Genomic DNA, 17,401 nt, shown 5'->3' with positions numbered 1-17,401 from the left:
TCAAAGCATTCTCATATTCGGAAAAAAATCGACGAAATCCCTTAACACAAGGGCTAACTAACCTTAAAACGGTTACATCAGATTTTGAAAAAGCGGAAATTAGGGCTATTACGGAATTGTTTCCAAATATCCGTATCATCGGATGTTCTTTTCACTAATCACCTGTAAGTACCAGAGTGCATTCGTTTATTCACGGTTTTTTTTTCCGCTTTAGGGCTCAAACTCACGACAAGCAACATTTCGCTTGTAAACATGGCTGATATAATTCTCAGTGATCTGAGCATGCGCAACAGATAAAATTACTAGGAAAATCACGTCAACTAAGATCACTAGTTAGATTAAAAAGAATAATATTTTGGTTGTTAATAAACAATAGATAAATTATCAAAATAAATTTTATAATATTTAAAAACCAATGATAAATTTAATATACATGATTTAAAAAAAAAAAATAAATAATATCTGTTTTTATTCACGCAATCTTGTATAATAGAGAAAGAAAAAAAAAAAGACAACTTTAAATTATTTATTTTTTATAATTAGTATTTAATAATTAGTAATAATTATAATTATTAATTACAAATTGAAAAACCATAAATTATAGACTGAAAAAAAAACAAACCCTTAAATTTAAACAGAAAACTTTTTAAGTATTCCAAAAATCTCATGAATTATTTGGATTTAAAAACCTTAAATTCTACCACATAAAAGTTATTAATTTTTTTTTACCTTAAACCTTAACTAATAATATGGTTTTAATTGTTTATTTTTTATGCTGATTATATCAAAAATGAACATCGATATAAGAAATGTATGAAATAAAATGTTGCTTTCTTTTTTTTGGATGAAAAATAATTACTCGCCAAAATCATGAACAGTATGTAGTCGATTGTACAACGTTCTGAGTAATATATACAAACCTGATATTTCTTTACAAGGAACTATGTTGTATTGATGAAGCTTATCATTCAAGCAATTGATAGTATCCTTCATTGTCAATAATTCTTTAGTATCTCCATGATAGACGCGTTCTTGCCAATCTGCGCAGGTTGGCACTATACAGTTCAATTCTTCCTTGGATCTTGTCGGCAATATTATGTTCTTTGAAAAAAAAAGATAAAAAAATATTTTCAAATATCACTAGCTTCAAGGCTTGAAGTTTTCAACAATAAATAAAATACCTGGTAAGATGGAAGATTGTTTACAGTCGGCCAATTTTCAACACATGCTTTACATTTACATGATATAAGATCAGTTTTTCCTAATGGTAGAAATCGATTCGATTTTGGAATCATATGATATAAACCAAGTGCACCCAAAAGTACCTGAAATTAAATAATAATTAAACATTTCAAAAACACAAGTATAATTATTTAAAGACTTTAATAAGTACCGGTTCTCCTTGCTTGATTGGTTTGACAGCAAAATACCCAACATTTGAACCGACATGAGTCCAATCGACATTAGGATCACAGCTTGGTTTTAATATCTTCCAAACCGGTGATATGACATGTGACAACAAAGCAGTCAAACCAGGTTTTGTCAACTGATAAATTTTGTTTAAAATATAATAATTATTATAAACATGAAAATAATAAACAATTATTAATGAATTAATTATATACATACCAATTGACTATTGCGTAAAACAGTTAGCAAATAACGCAATATTAATTCTCCCAAAATTGATGATTTTTCATTTTTAATCAAATCTTTAATTGTCATTTTATGACCTAATATATCTGTTTTTTCACCAAACAGTTGAACCATCAATACTCCGAAAAATAGTACCTCAAAATTACTCTCATTCGATGTTGGTTTTAAATAATCTAAAAGATAAAAGTTATCAATCGTGTTAAGATCAAGAATACCATTGGTGAATATCGGTCCTTGATTTTTCATCGAGTCAATATCGTCAACTTTTTTTTTTAACTCCACTAAACTACCAGCCAAGTTTAGTGTCTTTAAAAAAAGTTTTACTGTCAGAGTATAATCTGTAGTTAATAAGGCATGTTGTGAAAGTTCACCCAATACTAAACATTCAATATTATGATAACTATCCCATGCTTTTTTTTTACATATGTCAGAGCAATATATGGCGTTTGGACAATTATCACATGGTACACTAGCCCAAGTTGAACGACAACAATGCCAACAATTAGTAAAACGTAGATCATTACTAATAGTTGCTGCAAATGGCTCAGAAATGTAAATAAATTCACCAGATTTGATGTCTCTTGTTGCAACAATATGTTGATCATTTTTATTTGTTTTTTTCAATTCAATAGCATCAGATGCACCAACTATTATTGCATTATCATTTATTTCTGGTATAAATTCAATAATTTCACGTGGTTTTTTAAGTTCATTAATCATCTTTGAATACTCTTTGATGATGTCGTATTTTTGATTATATTTTTTCAAGTCAGGAAGCCATTGCATTGCATTAGCCATTGAAATACTTTTCTCAATATGTGAGCCTGGTTTCAATGCTTCGAAACACAATGCTTGACGAACATATAATTTTGTTTTTAATTTATCTGGATAGTCTGCTTTCAATGATCGTTCAATGTCAAGGAGACAATCTTCATAGAGACTTGCCCTGAACAATACAGCTGAACGATTTGCATAAGCCAATGACAATTCTTTGGATCCAACTGGTGCAAAAGCAATACTCTTGGTGTATGCTTCAATTGATTTGCGTAAATAATTTTTATTTTTTGCAGTAGTGTATTCTTTGTTACCAATTTCTCTCCAGAGCATTGATTGACCAACCGTTTTTATAAGTTTACCACGATTTTCTTTAATGTATGGAGATATGAAATTCCATACCACTTCAAATTTATCTTTAAATGCTGTTTTTTGAGCAAATTGTTTTTCGGCAATTTTTCTAGCTTCACGAGGAGGAGAATTATAAAACATAACTGTAACAAATAATTTTTATAAAAGCAAAATTAAATGACCATTGTTCTATATAATTGTACAAAATAAAGTTATTTTTGATTGTTATTGTGTCAATAATATTTAAACAATATTGATATCATTTATTGACTGAAAAAATAAATGATAAAATGATCAACATCGATGAAAAAACTTACTTGATCTTTGATGTTTTTTCCTGGAAAATATAAAATAGAAATTTGCAATAAAATTTTATTTATTGATGTTTAAACTGTGTCACTGAAATCACTTGTTAATTTTTAATTGTCGGTCAACTTAATTAAATCTAAATTAAAAATAGATGAAAAAAATAAAAATGAGTCAGTAAGTTTGATAACCTGACGATGCACAAAACAAAACAAAGAAAAAAACAAAAAGCTATTTGTTCAATAGTTATTGCAGTATTCACTTGTATTAATGTAAATATTTATCAAATAATAAATTATTCACTTTAATTTTTTATTTTAATTGTTTTGATAATTTTTGTGTTATTATGCACTGTTAGACGCTATCGTGTAGAGATCTTGGGCGAGTGCCATTATATTGTTGATATTGTTTTGCTTATTGCAAATTCGCTACTTGTTGGTCACTTGTTGGGTGGTGCGCACGCAAACACGAAAAAAAAAAAAACAGCGTATGCGTATAGCACGCAAATGTCCCTCTACTCCAGGATGCATTAGGCTTCCGTAGAACTGCGTAGAACTAGGAGTCGTCATATTGATTAATGCTGATATTAAACAGCCCAGATAAGCAAAGACTGGTATGTATCAGTAAGTTAATGGTACGCAGTACGCACTACGCTCTATGTGGTACTGTACTACTAATGTGTTACCTGGGAGTACACATCACAAATCCAGCATCCTGAGTGGAAAAATTTTCAGGATGCCCTATTTGACCTGAGAACTTGATAAGAAACGGATCAGGATTCCTTATTCAGGAAACCTGACTCATTTCTGGCTCGAATCTGGTCAGGATATCTGAAGATTTCCTTAAGTCAGGTGACCTTATTCAATCCTGTTCAGAAAAGGAACAGGAAACCTTAACGTATTCTGAATAAAGTTCCCTGATCAGATTCTGACTAGAATACTATCAGGATAAATATATTTAATAAATTAACTTTTTTCCATTCAGTTTTCCTGTTCAGAAAAGGAACAGAAAGCCTGAGAATATCCTGAATAAGGCTTCCTGATCAGGTTCTGACCAGAATAGTGTCAGGATAAATATATCGAATAAATTGACTTTTTTTACTCAATTTTCTTGTTCAGAAAAGGAACAGAAAACCTTAACGTATTCTGTATAGGGAACCCTGATAAGATTCTGATCAGAATACTATCAGGATAAATATATCATATATAAATTGACTTTTTCACTCAATTTTCCTGTTCAGGAAAAAAATTATAATATAATAAAAATTATATTATAAAATTATTGTATAAATATAATTTGTATAATTTTATATATTTATATGTATTTCGTGTTTGGCTTTTTTTATATACCTACTTCGTTTTACATTTAAAAAAAAAATATTACTCAATAATAAAATTTAATAGTATGCTAAAATAGTAAATATAGATTAAATGCAAAATATTTTTTTTTTCAAACTAGAGTTGTGGGCGGCCGCAAGCGGCCGCTTCCGTTGATCAGAAAAAAATTAATGAAATTTTTTATACAAAAAAAAAAAAAGGATTTAAAACAATTTTTATTAGCAGTATTAGACTATGTAACTCGAGCATAGCAAAAAAATTTACTCCAAGATGATTATATACAGATGCATGGTGCCTTCGATAATGAAAATGTTTTTGATTGTTTTCCTATTTATTTGAAAAAAGGGCAAGGGCTAATTTGTACCACTTAAATCGGAATTTGTACCTGAATAACAATAACAAAGTATTGTAAATTTAAATTCTGTAGTCAACTGTTTTTTTTTTTTTGAATATTCTTAAAATACGAATCTATTGCTTTCATCGATTCAAATAAGCTCAATTATTTTTGAGAATAAAAAAAAAAATATCCATCTTTATTCATTATCTGAGGTGCCATGCAATTCTTAATAAACAGCTTTCATGAACAAACAATTTTGTTGTTCATATCTAATTAGCCTGGAGTTGACGGAATCAGAATAAACTATTATATGGATTCTTTTGGAGTTTATTTGGAGAATATTGGAGTGAAGTTAATTTTCTTTAGAAGTTAACAGTATATCTAATTATAATATTAATTAACTAAGATTTAGGGGCTCTGGCAATTTGAATTTTTTGAATCTTCAACTTTTTAAAGTTTTTGTTTTAAAAATTGATAGATATTTCTTTGAAGAATTATGATATGCAAAAAATCCCATTGGTGTATTGCGAATCCCTACTCCCGAATCCTCCTCCTATATTTTATGGTCTCTATCATATTCCTAGTTTTTGAAGATTAAATTATAAAATAATAAATTTATGTTCAAGAACTTTTTTTATTTTAAATAAATATTTTGAAGTAATTTGGAGTAATTATAAAAATAATCAGCGCATAGCACCTATTAAAAAGTTATAATATTTTTTAATAATAAATTGAAGAACTTTCAATGCGATTTTTTTGCATAAGGTAACGGTAGGGGTAATTGACCGCAAAATAGTTATTGACCGTTTTGGGCTGAAAAGGTGTATATTTAATTTTTGCTACCTTGACAGATGTAAAAACTATTTTATAACGAGAAATTAATTCATGCTACACCTTATTAACACGATTGAAAAATATTTTATTATTTATAAGTATTTTAAAATTAATTTTTAAAAGTGAGTGCCACTGATTGAACAACATCGGCCATTTTCTTAATGGTGGAGCTAGGTGATGATCTCGTTTTGTTAAGACAATATTAATTATGTGGGTGTAAAAAATAACTTCAAAATTATCTTAATATTAATTAAACATATCAAGTTTTATTTAAAAAAAAAAAAATAAAAAATAACTTTTTATTTAATGTGTGAAATGGGTAGGTCAAGAAACTACTTCACGAATTATAAGAGACGTTACAATTGCTTGGCGAGCTAGGATATTTTTTTTATTTCAAATATAAAAAAAAAAATCTCAAGCAAAAAAAAAATAGCTAAAAGGGTTAAAAAAATTATTATAAATTAAATTGAATTGTAGAGCAATGCGGGGGCTGAGCGGCATGGGGATTACAGAGGGGCGCGAAAAAAATAGAGTAGTGGTATAAAGTTTTTATCTTTTTTCTCTCTATAGTTTCCCTCTTCTAATATAAACTCCAAGCTGACTGCCAAACTCCCCACCACTCTTTTCTTTTCGCGCCGCTCTGTAATCCCCATACCGCTCAGCCCCCGCATTGCTCTATAATTTAAATTCTATAATATAATTTTTAATAATTTTTTTAACCCTTTTAGCTATTTTTTTTTTGCTTGAGATTTTTTTTTCTATTTAAAATACATTAAAAAAAATATCCTAGCTCGCCAAGCAATTGTAACGTCTCTTATAATTCGTGATTTTTTTAATTTTCAAAAATTAATATCTCGGCAGGGCTACAATTAATTTGTTTGAGAGTTTAAAATTAAGTTAATATATTAAAATTAAAAGTATTTAAACAAAAAATTATGTAATTATGAGGAGTCTGAATAATCGATTTTTTACCTGGCTTACCTGTGGATGAGTGACCAAAAAACTGCTTGAGGGTATGTGCAATTGTGTTCTAGGTCTCAAGGACTACCATTTGACACATTTTTTTCGTATACGGTTGAGTCTAGTTTTTTAGCCATCAGCTAACCGTCTATAAACAATACAGAAAGTGAAAATTTAAAGTGTAATTTTAAAATGTTTAATTTTTGATATTTTGTTTCAAAAAAATTTTAAATTTTATTTATGATTAACGACTTGAGTACTTAATTAATTAATAAATCTAATGTAATTTAAAAATGACACTTTTGTGTTTTTTCCTATATACTTGTACAGTCGGTCAGCAACTACATCACGAACGGTCAATAACTTCAACACTCAATTTTCTGACGGTCAGTAAATACTTCATTCATGGATAAATATATATAATTTTTTTTTAATATTAAATAAATAAAAAAAGCTATTTATTAAATTTTATCTTGTTCATTATGACCTAAACTACTTATATCAATCACTGTTTTTAATTTTTTCGTTAATGGGAATTAATTACGCGTGTTTCAGTCAGATTTTTTCCTTAGATAGGTCAATTACCCCTACCGTTACCTTAGCTAAGGAAAAGATGTAGCTAAGGAATTAATGTTGCCAAAGAATTATGTTTTAAGGAAATAATTTTTTGGCAACTGTAATTCCTTAGCTACATCTAGTTAGTACAAAATTATTTCCTTAAAACATAATTCTTTGGCAACATTAATTCCTTAGCTACATCTTTTCCTTAGCTACTGCTTTTCTTTGGGATTTTTATTTATTAAATAAATAAAATACATGTCATTTCTATTTTTTAAAAATAAAATACATGTCATTTCTATTTTTTAAAAATAAAATACATGTCATTTCTATTTTTTAAAAATAAAATACATGTTTTTTTATTTTTAAAAAATAAAAATGTCCAAGGAAAAGCAGTAGCTAAAGAAAAGATGTAGGTAAGGAATTAATGTTGCCAAAAAATTATGTTTTAAGGAAATATATTTGCTTGAAAAATAATTTTTTGGCAACTGTAATTCCTCAGCTATATCTACAAAAATTATTTTTTATTATCCGTACTTGAGAAAGATAACTTTGCGCACTAAATTTGGTGCGCAATGGCATTGTTTCTCTCATTTTTGAAATAATGCGAGAAATGAAAAAATTCTCGCATTATTTCATTGCTATACATTTGGTATAGGAATAATGCGGGAAACAGAATGATTCCCGCATTATTTCAATACTAAAAATATAAAAGTTGGCTTGCTCTGTGATCGACTTACACACGCCCTATCGTGAAATCGGGTAAGTCTGTTCATTTGTATGTGTGCGTGTTTGGTGTTTACATCAAGTATCTGTATCTTAAGGGATTACCTCGGCCAGTCACTTTAAATGAGAATGTTTTGAAATTTTTACAGTAGATTCTTGAAATACTGATACATTTTATGTAATTTTTTGGTAATTGTTTGGAAGCTCGTTATTTTTTTATTAATTTTCAAAGTTGACAACTTTTAACATGGGCTCTTATGGAGAATACGATTTTTGTCAAAAAAAAGTCCATTAAAATACCGATATCTTTAATCGGAATAATGACATCGTGAAAAAAAACCTATTGGGTTATAAAATGGGACAAAACAAAACGTATGGAAAAAAAATTAAAGAGGTTTGGAGCTTAGTTTTTTTATAATTAATAATTAAAGTATGAAAAAATTCATCTAATCGAGCAGTATATATGACGTCTACTATATTCTAATGTACGCTTGGCAACACCGGACTGTGATCCGCCATGTTGTGGCGCGTAGGTTTAAAAACGCCAGTAATAAATCTAGGTACATTGTTTATTTATATTTGACAAAAATGTTTTATTATTTATAAAAAAAAATTAATTAAAGGAATTATTTATTTTCTAAATTATTCACGGTCTCAAATAAAAAAAAAAGTAAAAAAATGAGTAAAACAACAATTACTGATTTTAAGCAGGAAATTTTTTTTTTCCCAATGAATATGAATAATCTGTTATTATGTAGAATTATTAATAATAAATATAAGAAAAAAATAAAATTAGTAAGCTGTAAAAAATAAAAACGGGTAAATTCATTAAATAAATGAGCACATATTTTCATCATAGAATAATAATTTTTGAAGTGAAACTTCTTTACGGAGGGTAGCAAAAAAATTTGAGGCCCTGCTAGCGTTACGCGCTCGCGTATACTCTGGCGTATATTCTGGCGTTTATTCTGGCGTTTACTCTGGCGTTTATTCTCGCGTTTACTCTCCCGTATACTTTCTACTATACTCTCTGCTATACCGGCAAGCATTATACATGCACTATATATAGCGTATAAACTCGGAGCGTCAGCTGCTATGTGTGTATGCGTGTGCGACTTTTTGTTTGTTTATTTATTTAAATATTATTAAACAGTTCAACTGAGTTTAATACTTAAATAATTGATTTTTAAAAAAAATTCATTTGAACGTATCAAGCAATAGTTATCTCGCGGGTTTAAAGAATCATTATTATAATAACAATAAAATGATTATAAATATATATAAATGATAATTATAACAACAATAATTTTGATAATATTACCAATAGTATTGATATTAATAATAATATCTATAATAATAATATTTTGAATATAAATACTAATAATTATCAATATTTATATATGAATGTTATTGTCAATGTTATTATTTATATTATTAATATCACTGATATAAATCGATCATATTATTGTTATTATTACTAATATTATATTGAATTTTTGAAATTATTATTTTATTTATACTATGGTTATATATGAATAATATTATTATAAATAATAATAACTCCAATAATATTATGTTAACAATAATATCAATATAATATTAGTAATAATATCGATGGTATCAATTATATTGTCGCATTAAAGAATGAAGTGCCAAAAACGTCAATTTTAAAGGAAAAAGGGCGTAAGTGCAAATTTATAAATTTTCGGGTTATTCATCTAATTTTAATACTTAAAAAAAAAGGGAAAATGGGCGTAACAACCTTTGATAAAGGATAAAGGGCGTATGTCAGGATTTACGCCTTCTTTCCCGTTATTAAAATAATATTTGATAAAAGATGAAAGGCATATATTCAATTTTATTTGAAATTTATTTAATGGCAGGATTTTTTAAATTATTGATTGTATACTGATAATTATACATAATTTATTATCAATACGAAAAACATAAAAATAATTACAAATCTTCATCTTTTATTAAAAATGATTTTGAGAATGGAAAAAAGGCGTAAGTCCCTGAACATACGCACTTTTTTTTCTTTAAGCCTTAAAATTAGATGCAAAGCCCGAAAAATTTATAAATTCGCACTCACGCCCTTTTCTTTAGAAAAAAATTCCTAAAAATGGCACTTACGCCCTTCTTCCATTAATGTGACGATATAAATAATAAAATTTATAATAATAATATTCGAAATATAAATACTAATAATTATTATTAACTAATAATATTTATATTCGAATATTATTGTCAGGATTAATATTATTTTTATTATTATTAATATTCAGCGTGACATAAAACTACTCTGAAAGAAGTTTCACTTCCCCCGCGCGTACTCGCAACACGCTAATTTTTTATTCTTTTTATTTATATTTTTATAAAAGATTTATATAAGAAAAACTTTGTTTTTTAAGTTAATAATAGTTTAATATTTTTAAATTCACTAATAAAATATAAATTGTTATTTGATAACTTTTTTTATAAAAATATATATATAGGGGAGAGTGGTCTAAAATGAACAGGGTGTCCAAAATGGGCACTTTTTTTTTTAATGAATTTTTTTTTTTTTTTTTTTTTAATTAACAAAAAACACTGTTTAAATTATATGTGAATAATAGCTAAAACTTTTTTTCAAGTCGAAAGTTCCTAAATATTTTTTTTTTTTTTTACATATTTTTTTTTTTTTTTTTTCACATATTTTTTTTTTTTTACTCCAATTATTTTTTGAGAACTATAACTTAATAACATATTATAAATAAAATATAAATAACAACAACACCAATTTAAACAATTTAAACAATAATAAATAATAATAATAATAATAATAATTAATAACAACAAATTAACAATGGATGGATGCATAAGATTTTTAAAAAACAAATTGGTTTATTTATTTATTTTTTTTTTGGTGGTCTGACGTCGTCAACAGATCGAGAAGTCATTCGATTAATCGTTTAATCGATATAAATCGATTGATAATTTAAATTTTTTATAGTTGGAAATGTTCATTGTTATAATTATTTATTAGTATTAAAACAAAATTGGTTATTTATTGTTATTATTATTGTTATTATTAAATTTGATTTTGGTTCTTTTTTTATTTTTTTATCATTTAAAAATCTTGATATATTAAAATATGGGTCTTTATAAAAGAAAAACGACTCGACAAGATTGGCATCCAGAAAATATGATTCAGGCAATTAATCAAGTAATTTATCATCAAAAATCTATTCAAGAAACTGCCAGAAGGTATGGGATTAGCAGAACAACATTATCTAGAAGAATACAACAATATCGATTCAACCCGGATATAATTTTGGCTAGCCAAAAAGGTTTGAGAAGAATCATCATCAACTTCGTGAACACCAACTTTTAGTTTTTACTTTTTTTATATAATTTTTTCTTTCTTTTTCTCACTCTTAATTTTATCAAGGTCTAGGAAGCTACCAGCCTTTTTTTACACCAACACAAGAAAAAGAGCTCAAGAACCACCTTATTGAAGTTCAAGGCCAGCTACGTGGACTGGGTTCAAAGCAAACAAGAGTCCTGGCGTGTTTAGCAGCTCAAGAAAATAATATTGAGACCCCTTGGACTGATTCAATTGCTGGTAAAGAGTGGCTCAGAGGTTTTCGAGCTAGACATCCTGACCTAGCTCTTAGAAAACCAGAGTCAGTCTCAATTTATCGGGCACGAGGTTTCAACAAAGTTGTTGTTAATAAATTTTATGATTTATTAGAACAACAACAAAATATGAATATTATAATTGGTGTTGGAGACAGTGTTCAGTATCCACCTGACAGAATATTTAATATTGATGAGACCTGTCAATCTGTTGATCCTAAAACCCAGGTTAAAATATTGTGTTTAAAAGGTCAACGACGTACAGGTCAATTAACAACTAGTGATAGGAATAAAGCCATTACTGTCACTGTGTGTGTCTCTGCATCAGGCCACTTAGTCCCCCCATTATTTATTTTTGGTCGCAAAAAAATGCATAATAAATTAATTGCAAATACAATGGAGGGATCATGGGGTACAGTGACTGATAAAGGCTGGATGACAGCAGCTTCATTTCTCCAGTGGTTTAAATGGTTTATTGAGTATACTGTACCAACAATACAACGTCCAGTACTGTTAATACTCGATGGTCATGCCAGCCACACCAAGAATATTGAGGTGTCCAGACTGGCTGCAGCATCACACGTCACCATCCTGTGTCTGCCACCACATACTACTCACAGACTCCAACCACTGGATGTGAGCATCATGAAGCCACTGTCTGATGCATATGGTGAGATATCCACCAATATGACACGATCAGGAAAGAGACTTATTGAAGAAGATATTGCTGGTATGATGAGTATGGCTATGGAAGCAGCGGCAACACCAAAAAATATTCGAGCTGGATTTCGTGCCACTGGCATATGTCCATTTAATAGAAATGTTTTTACACGAGCTGATTTTGCACCTGCTTATCTTTCTGAGCGAGCAAATCCAGCAACACAAGATCAAGATCAAGACCACTATCAAGACCACTATCAAGACCAAAATCAAGAACAAGATCAAGAAGAAGAACAAGTATCAGCTGAAAATCAGCTGGAAAAATCTATGAGTAATTTGTCAATGGACAAAGCAACTAGTTCATCAACATCATCAAAATGTCATCAACAAATTAATGTACCATCAACATCATCAACAACAACAAGAAGTGGTCAACCAAGTGGTCAACTATGTGTACCAACAACATCTAATTTAGAGTCATCAAGACGTCCAATGTTTTGGTCAGGACGTCCAACATATCATCTTGATGATTCTGATGAAGAAAGTGATCGTGATAAAGATAAAAATGAAAAAGCCAATAGTTGTCAAAAAAAACCAGCACTAAAACGGATGAGTCTTTCATTGCGAATTTATAAATTTTCGGGCTTTGCATCTAATTTTAAGGCTTAAAGAAAAAAAAAAGTGCGTATGTTCAGGGACTTACGCCTTTTTTCCATTCTCAAAATCATTTTTAATAAAAGATGAAGATTTGTAATTATTTTTATGTTTTTCGTATTGATAATAAATTATGTATAATTATCAGTATACAATCAATAATTTAAAAAATCCTGCCATTAAATAAATTTCAAATAAAATTGAAAATATGCCTTTCATCTTTTATCAAAAATTATTTTGATAACGGGAAAAAAGGCGTAAATCCTTGGACATACGCCCTTTATCCTTTATCAAAGGTTGTTACGCCCATTTTCCCTTTTTTTTTAAGTATTAAAATTAGATGAATAACCCGAAAATTTATAAATTTGCACTTACGCCCTTTTTCCTTTAAAATTGACGTTTTTGGCACTTCATTCTTTAATGCGACAATATAATTGATACCATCGATATTATTACTAATATTATATTGATATTATTGTTAACATAATATTATTGGAGTTATTATTATTTATAATAATATTATTCATATATAACCATAGTATAAATAAAATAATAATTTCAAAAATATCATCGATAATAATAATATCAATATAATATTAGTAATAATAACAATAATATGATCGATTTATATCAGTGATATTAATAATATAAATAATAACATTGACAATAACATTCATATATAAATATTGATAATTATTAGTATTTGTATTCAAAATATTATTATTATAGATATTATTATTAATATCAATACTATTGGTAATATTATCAAAATTATTGTTGTTATAATTATCATTTATATATATTTATAATCATTTTATTGTTATTATAATAATGATTCTTTAAACCCGCGAGATAACTATTGCTTGATACGTTCAAATGAATTTTTTTTAAAAATCAATTATTTAAGTATTAAACTCAGTTGAACTGTTTAATAATATTTAAATAAATAAACAAACAAAAAGTCGCACACGCATACACACATAGCAGCTGACGCTCCGAGTTTATACGCTATATATAGTGCATGTATAATGCTTGCCGGTATAGCAGAGAGTATAGTAGAAAGTATACGGGAGAGTAAACGCGAGAATAAACGCCAGAGTAAACGCCAGAATATACGCCAGAGTATACGCGAGCGCGTAACGCTAGCAGGGCCTCAAATTTTTTTGCTACCCTCCGTAAAGAAGTTTCACTTCAAAAATTGTACATCTTGTTAAGAACAACTCGTGCTGGCTCAGTTGGTACTTTTTTTTCACGCCAATACAAATCTGTACCTTGTTTTCGCAGACCGTTGGCATCTGTTGCTTTTGGGTGAATTTTAGCTTGACCAGGTGTAATATATTTTGCAAATGAAAAGTCACCACTTTTCATTGCTACTTGAAGAATGTCACAATCAGTTTGGAAGCAACTTGTCTCTAAGTCAAAAAAAACTAAACAAGTATTATTATGAGTAATTTTTTTTTTGACTTGTTCATTATTCAATTGAATGTCATTTAAATGATTTTTATCAGCTTGTGCATTATCATCATCAAGTTGATGTTCATATGACAATATTTCGTCACCAGAATTATCTTCAAATAGTGATACATGACTTTGATATGTAACTCCTTCAATATTTTCTTTTCTATGACGTATAACTGTGTACGATTTTTACGACGTATCAAACGTTTCAATTTAAATGCATGTGTGTTTGCAATTTGTCTTCTTTTAGCAGTCTTTGCATCAACTTCTGTGATCAGCAAATCCAAATGTTGTGTATGTGGTGTATTAATATGTCCCAATACATTTTTCAAGTAACCTTCACCTTTGTTTTTCTGTGCTACTGCAGAGGCAAATCGAAAATCACTTGATTCACTTTGGCTATAACAAACTCTTTTTGGACATCTTTGAGCCATTGTTGCATTTAATGACTCATTTGCATTAGATGATAAACCTGCTGCATAACTGTTGGCATTGTCAGCTAATTTATTAAATAATTTTTTTAGCACATTGAATAATACTGGATTGGTGAATCCACCAGGTACAGAAGAATGAGTATAATTAAGTGGATCTTTTTTATAGCCACAGAATTCACCACAATTATCGTGAATATTAAAAAGATGGTCAGGTATATTCCTCACTGCATCAGCCATTTTGGAACTGTTACCTTTATGTTGAGCCATGGCATATGTAAAGCTACGGTGTAAATATTTGATTGATTCAGCAGTTAACTCTCTATTCTTGTGATCTTTTTTTGGTATATTGTACAAAGCATTTGTTACACCTTTAGCAGTATGGTTTTTGTCTGACAACTTAATAACATCGTGATTACACACTTGTCTAATGGATGCAATGCTGGAACTGTCGTTATCACCAACAAATACACCAACTTGTAGATTCAACTTTTTGAGGTTTTCACTTTTTCCAATCAGTTGTACACTGCCTGCGGCTCGTCTCTACGCGACCGTCGACTTGACATCACCGTCCTGTCGTCTCGGCATCATCTGCGCATGCACCTCGCGTTATTTCATGATTGTGCGAGAAACTGTCACATTGCCTCCTCGTAAAACAATGTACTATTTTAAGCAAATATATTTTTTTACTATCCGTACTCGAGAAACACTAGTTTCTGACACTGAATTTAGTTCAGAAAGTACTTGTTTGGAACATAGTTGAAATAATGCAGGAAACTTTTTCATTTCCTGCATTATTTAAACACGAAATAATGCGGGAAACTTACCCCCTCCAAAAAAAAATAACGCATACAACGACACACCAAATATCGTTGTATGCGTAAACATTAAACTGTGGAGCTGTCATCGAGCATGCGCCGTATGATTTTTGTGTATATGTATGTGTATGTATCTTTATACATCTACGCATTAAATCAGTCCAGCAGCTGATTGTCTACATTTTTTTTTATTTATCAGTGTTAAAAATTTGTTATAAAAAAAAGTAATAGTTAAACAATTAATACAATATTTTCAAAATTAATTAAAAAATAAATTGATTGAAATAAAAAAAAAAAAATGAAAGTTGTCAGACTTGAAAATAACAGTGATTTTTGTTTGACATTTTATTTTTTTTCATGTGTGAGGTTAATCTTATTTTACAATAACAAAAATGATTGTAAACATGACTAATGAATAGTTAGATGTATAATATTAGACTGGTTATCAAAATTGAAATTATTTAAAGTTGATTTGTCTTTTTTATGTGATAACTATTAAAATTAATGAATAAAATTATTTATTTTTTAATTAATTTTTGTATAAATTTTTAATTTAAAAAAAATAAAAAATTAGATTCTATTGTTATTGCTTCACATTTAAAATTTTCTTGTTTTTTCAGTTGGGGGGCAAGCCCCCACCCCCTTTCGGTCCCACATATTTTTTATTAGCGTAACTCGAGTACTAATAGTAAAAAATAGTATGTTTCACTCGGGCCAATGTTGTTGTTTCTGGCTTGATTATGCATTATCGCTCGACACACGCTTGAGACGTTGGCTCGATGGTAAAATTTCGATATCGCGTTAATGATATACTATTTCAAAACATAATTCTTTGCAACATTAATTCCTTAGCTACTGCTTATCGTTGGACATTTCTATTTTTTGAAAATAAAATAACATGTATTTTATCTATTTAATAAATGAAAATCCCAAGGAAAAGCAGTAGCTAAGGAATTAATGTTGCCAAAGAATTATGTTTTAAAAAAATATATTTGCTCAAAATATAATTCTTTGGCAACCTCAATTCCTTAGTTACTTCTTTTACTTAGCTACCGCTTTTCTATGGGATTTTTATTTATTGAATAGATAAAATACATTTTATTTTATTTTTAAAAAATAGAAATGTCCAAAGAAAAGCAGTAGCTAAGGAATTAATGTTGCCAAAGAATTATGTTTTAAGGAAATATATTTGCTTAAGAAAATAATTTTTTGGCAACTGTACATATGGTAACTTTAGCTTGCCTATACTTGCCTTTTGAGCAGTTAATTGACATAAAAAAAGGTAAATAATTATTCTCTTTTAGCTCATTAAAATTTCTATATATTTATTCTTTTTTTTGTTTGAATAATTGGTCTGTGAAAAATAGAAGAAAGCTGTTGGTTTAATTAAAATAACTTGGAATAGAACAATAAATTTCACAGCAATTAGTAACGATAAATTGGATCCATCTGAATATGCAAAATGGGAAAATTATATAAAAGTTGAAAGGTACACTTTTATCTTGTAATTTAGATATTTTATTTTGAATATTGTTTAAGGTTGAAAGTACATCCCATCGTCGAACAAAGTTTGGGCCCGAGAGGGTGCGCATCTACATATGCTTATAAAAAATATTTTCAGTGCCCCTCTGTCCAAAATATATTCACTATACTGACAGGTTCTTGGTAGTATGTGTATCTGTATTCCATCGGGATAGGCCCACACATACTACCATAGCCAAGAAACATGAGACAGCACGACGAATAAAAGAGAGAATATCTTTTAAAATCCACGGAGAAAAATAGTCCGTGAGTAGGTTGCAAAAAACCTGAACAGAACCGTATATTACAAAAATACGTTCAATGGTAGTCCTCGAGACCCAGAACACGTTGCACCTATTGGTTTCCGTTTTAATGACCTGCCGTCCACAGGTAAGCCAGGTA

At 28.7% G+C, this 17,401-nt stretch overlaps 2 protein-coding genes across 2 annotated transcripts; one reads left to right on the top strand and one right to left on the bottom strand.

Moving 5' to 3' along the window:
* Window positions 1-334: 334 nt before the first annotated feature.
* Window positions 335-3,506, bottom strand: LOC122855136 (SET and MYND domain-containing protein 4-like). Its single transcript, XM_044156303.1, has 5 exons — window positions 3,099-3,506; window positions 1,630-2,924; window positions 1,394-1,546; window positions 1,182-1,325; window positions 335-1,101 (listed from the first exon to the last, which is right to left on the bottom strand). The coding sequence occupies exons 2-5, from the start codon at window positions 2,920-2,922 to the stop codon at window positions 856-858; spliced, it is 1,836 nt and encodes a 611-aa protein (XP_044012238.1). The 5' UTR covers window positions 2,923-2,924; window positions 3,099-3,506; the 3' UTR covers window positions 335-855.
* A 7,466-nt stretch (window positions 3,507-10,972) lies between these two features.
* LOC122853888 (tigger transposable element-derived protein 6-like) lies at window positions 10,973-13,422 on the top strand. Its single transcript, XM_044154297.1, has 4 exons — window positions 10,973-11,168; window positions 11,270-12,448; window positions 12,593-12,730; window positions 13,406-13,422. The coding sequence occupies exons 1-4, from the start codon at window positions 10,973-10,975 to the stop codon at window positions 13,420-13,422; spliced, it is 1,530 nt and encodes a 509-aa protein (XP_044010232.1).
* Window positions 13,423-17,401: the final 3,979 nt, after the last annotated feature.

This window comes from Aphidius gifuensis, linkage group LG4, assembly GCF_014905175.1.
Source record: "Aphidius gifuensis isolate YNYX2018 linkage group LG4, ASM1490517v1, whole genome shotgun sequence".
Lineage (NCBI taxonomy): Eukaryota > Metazoa > Arthropoda > Insecta > Hymenoptera > Braconidae > Aphidius > Aphidius gifuensis.
The sequence above is the reverse complement of the archived record's forward strand: the minus strand, read 5'-3'. Positions and strand labels throughout refer to the sequence as shown.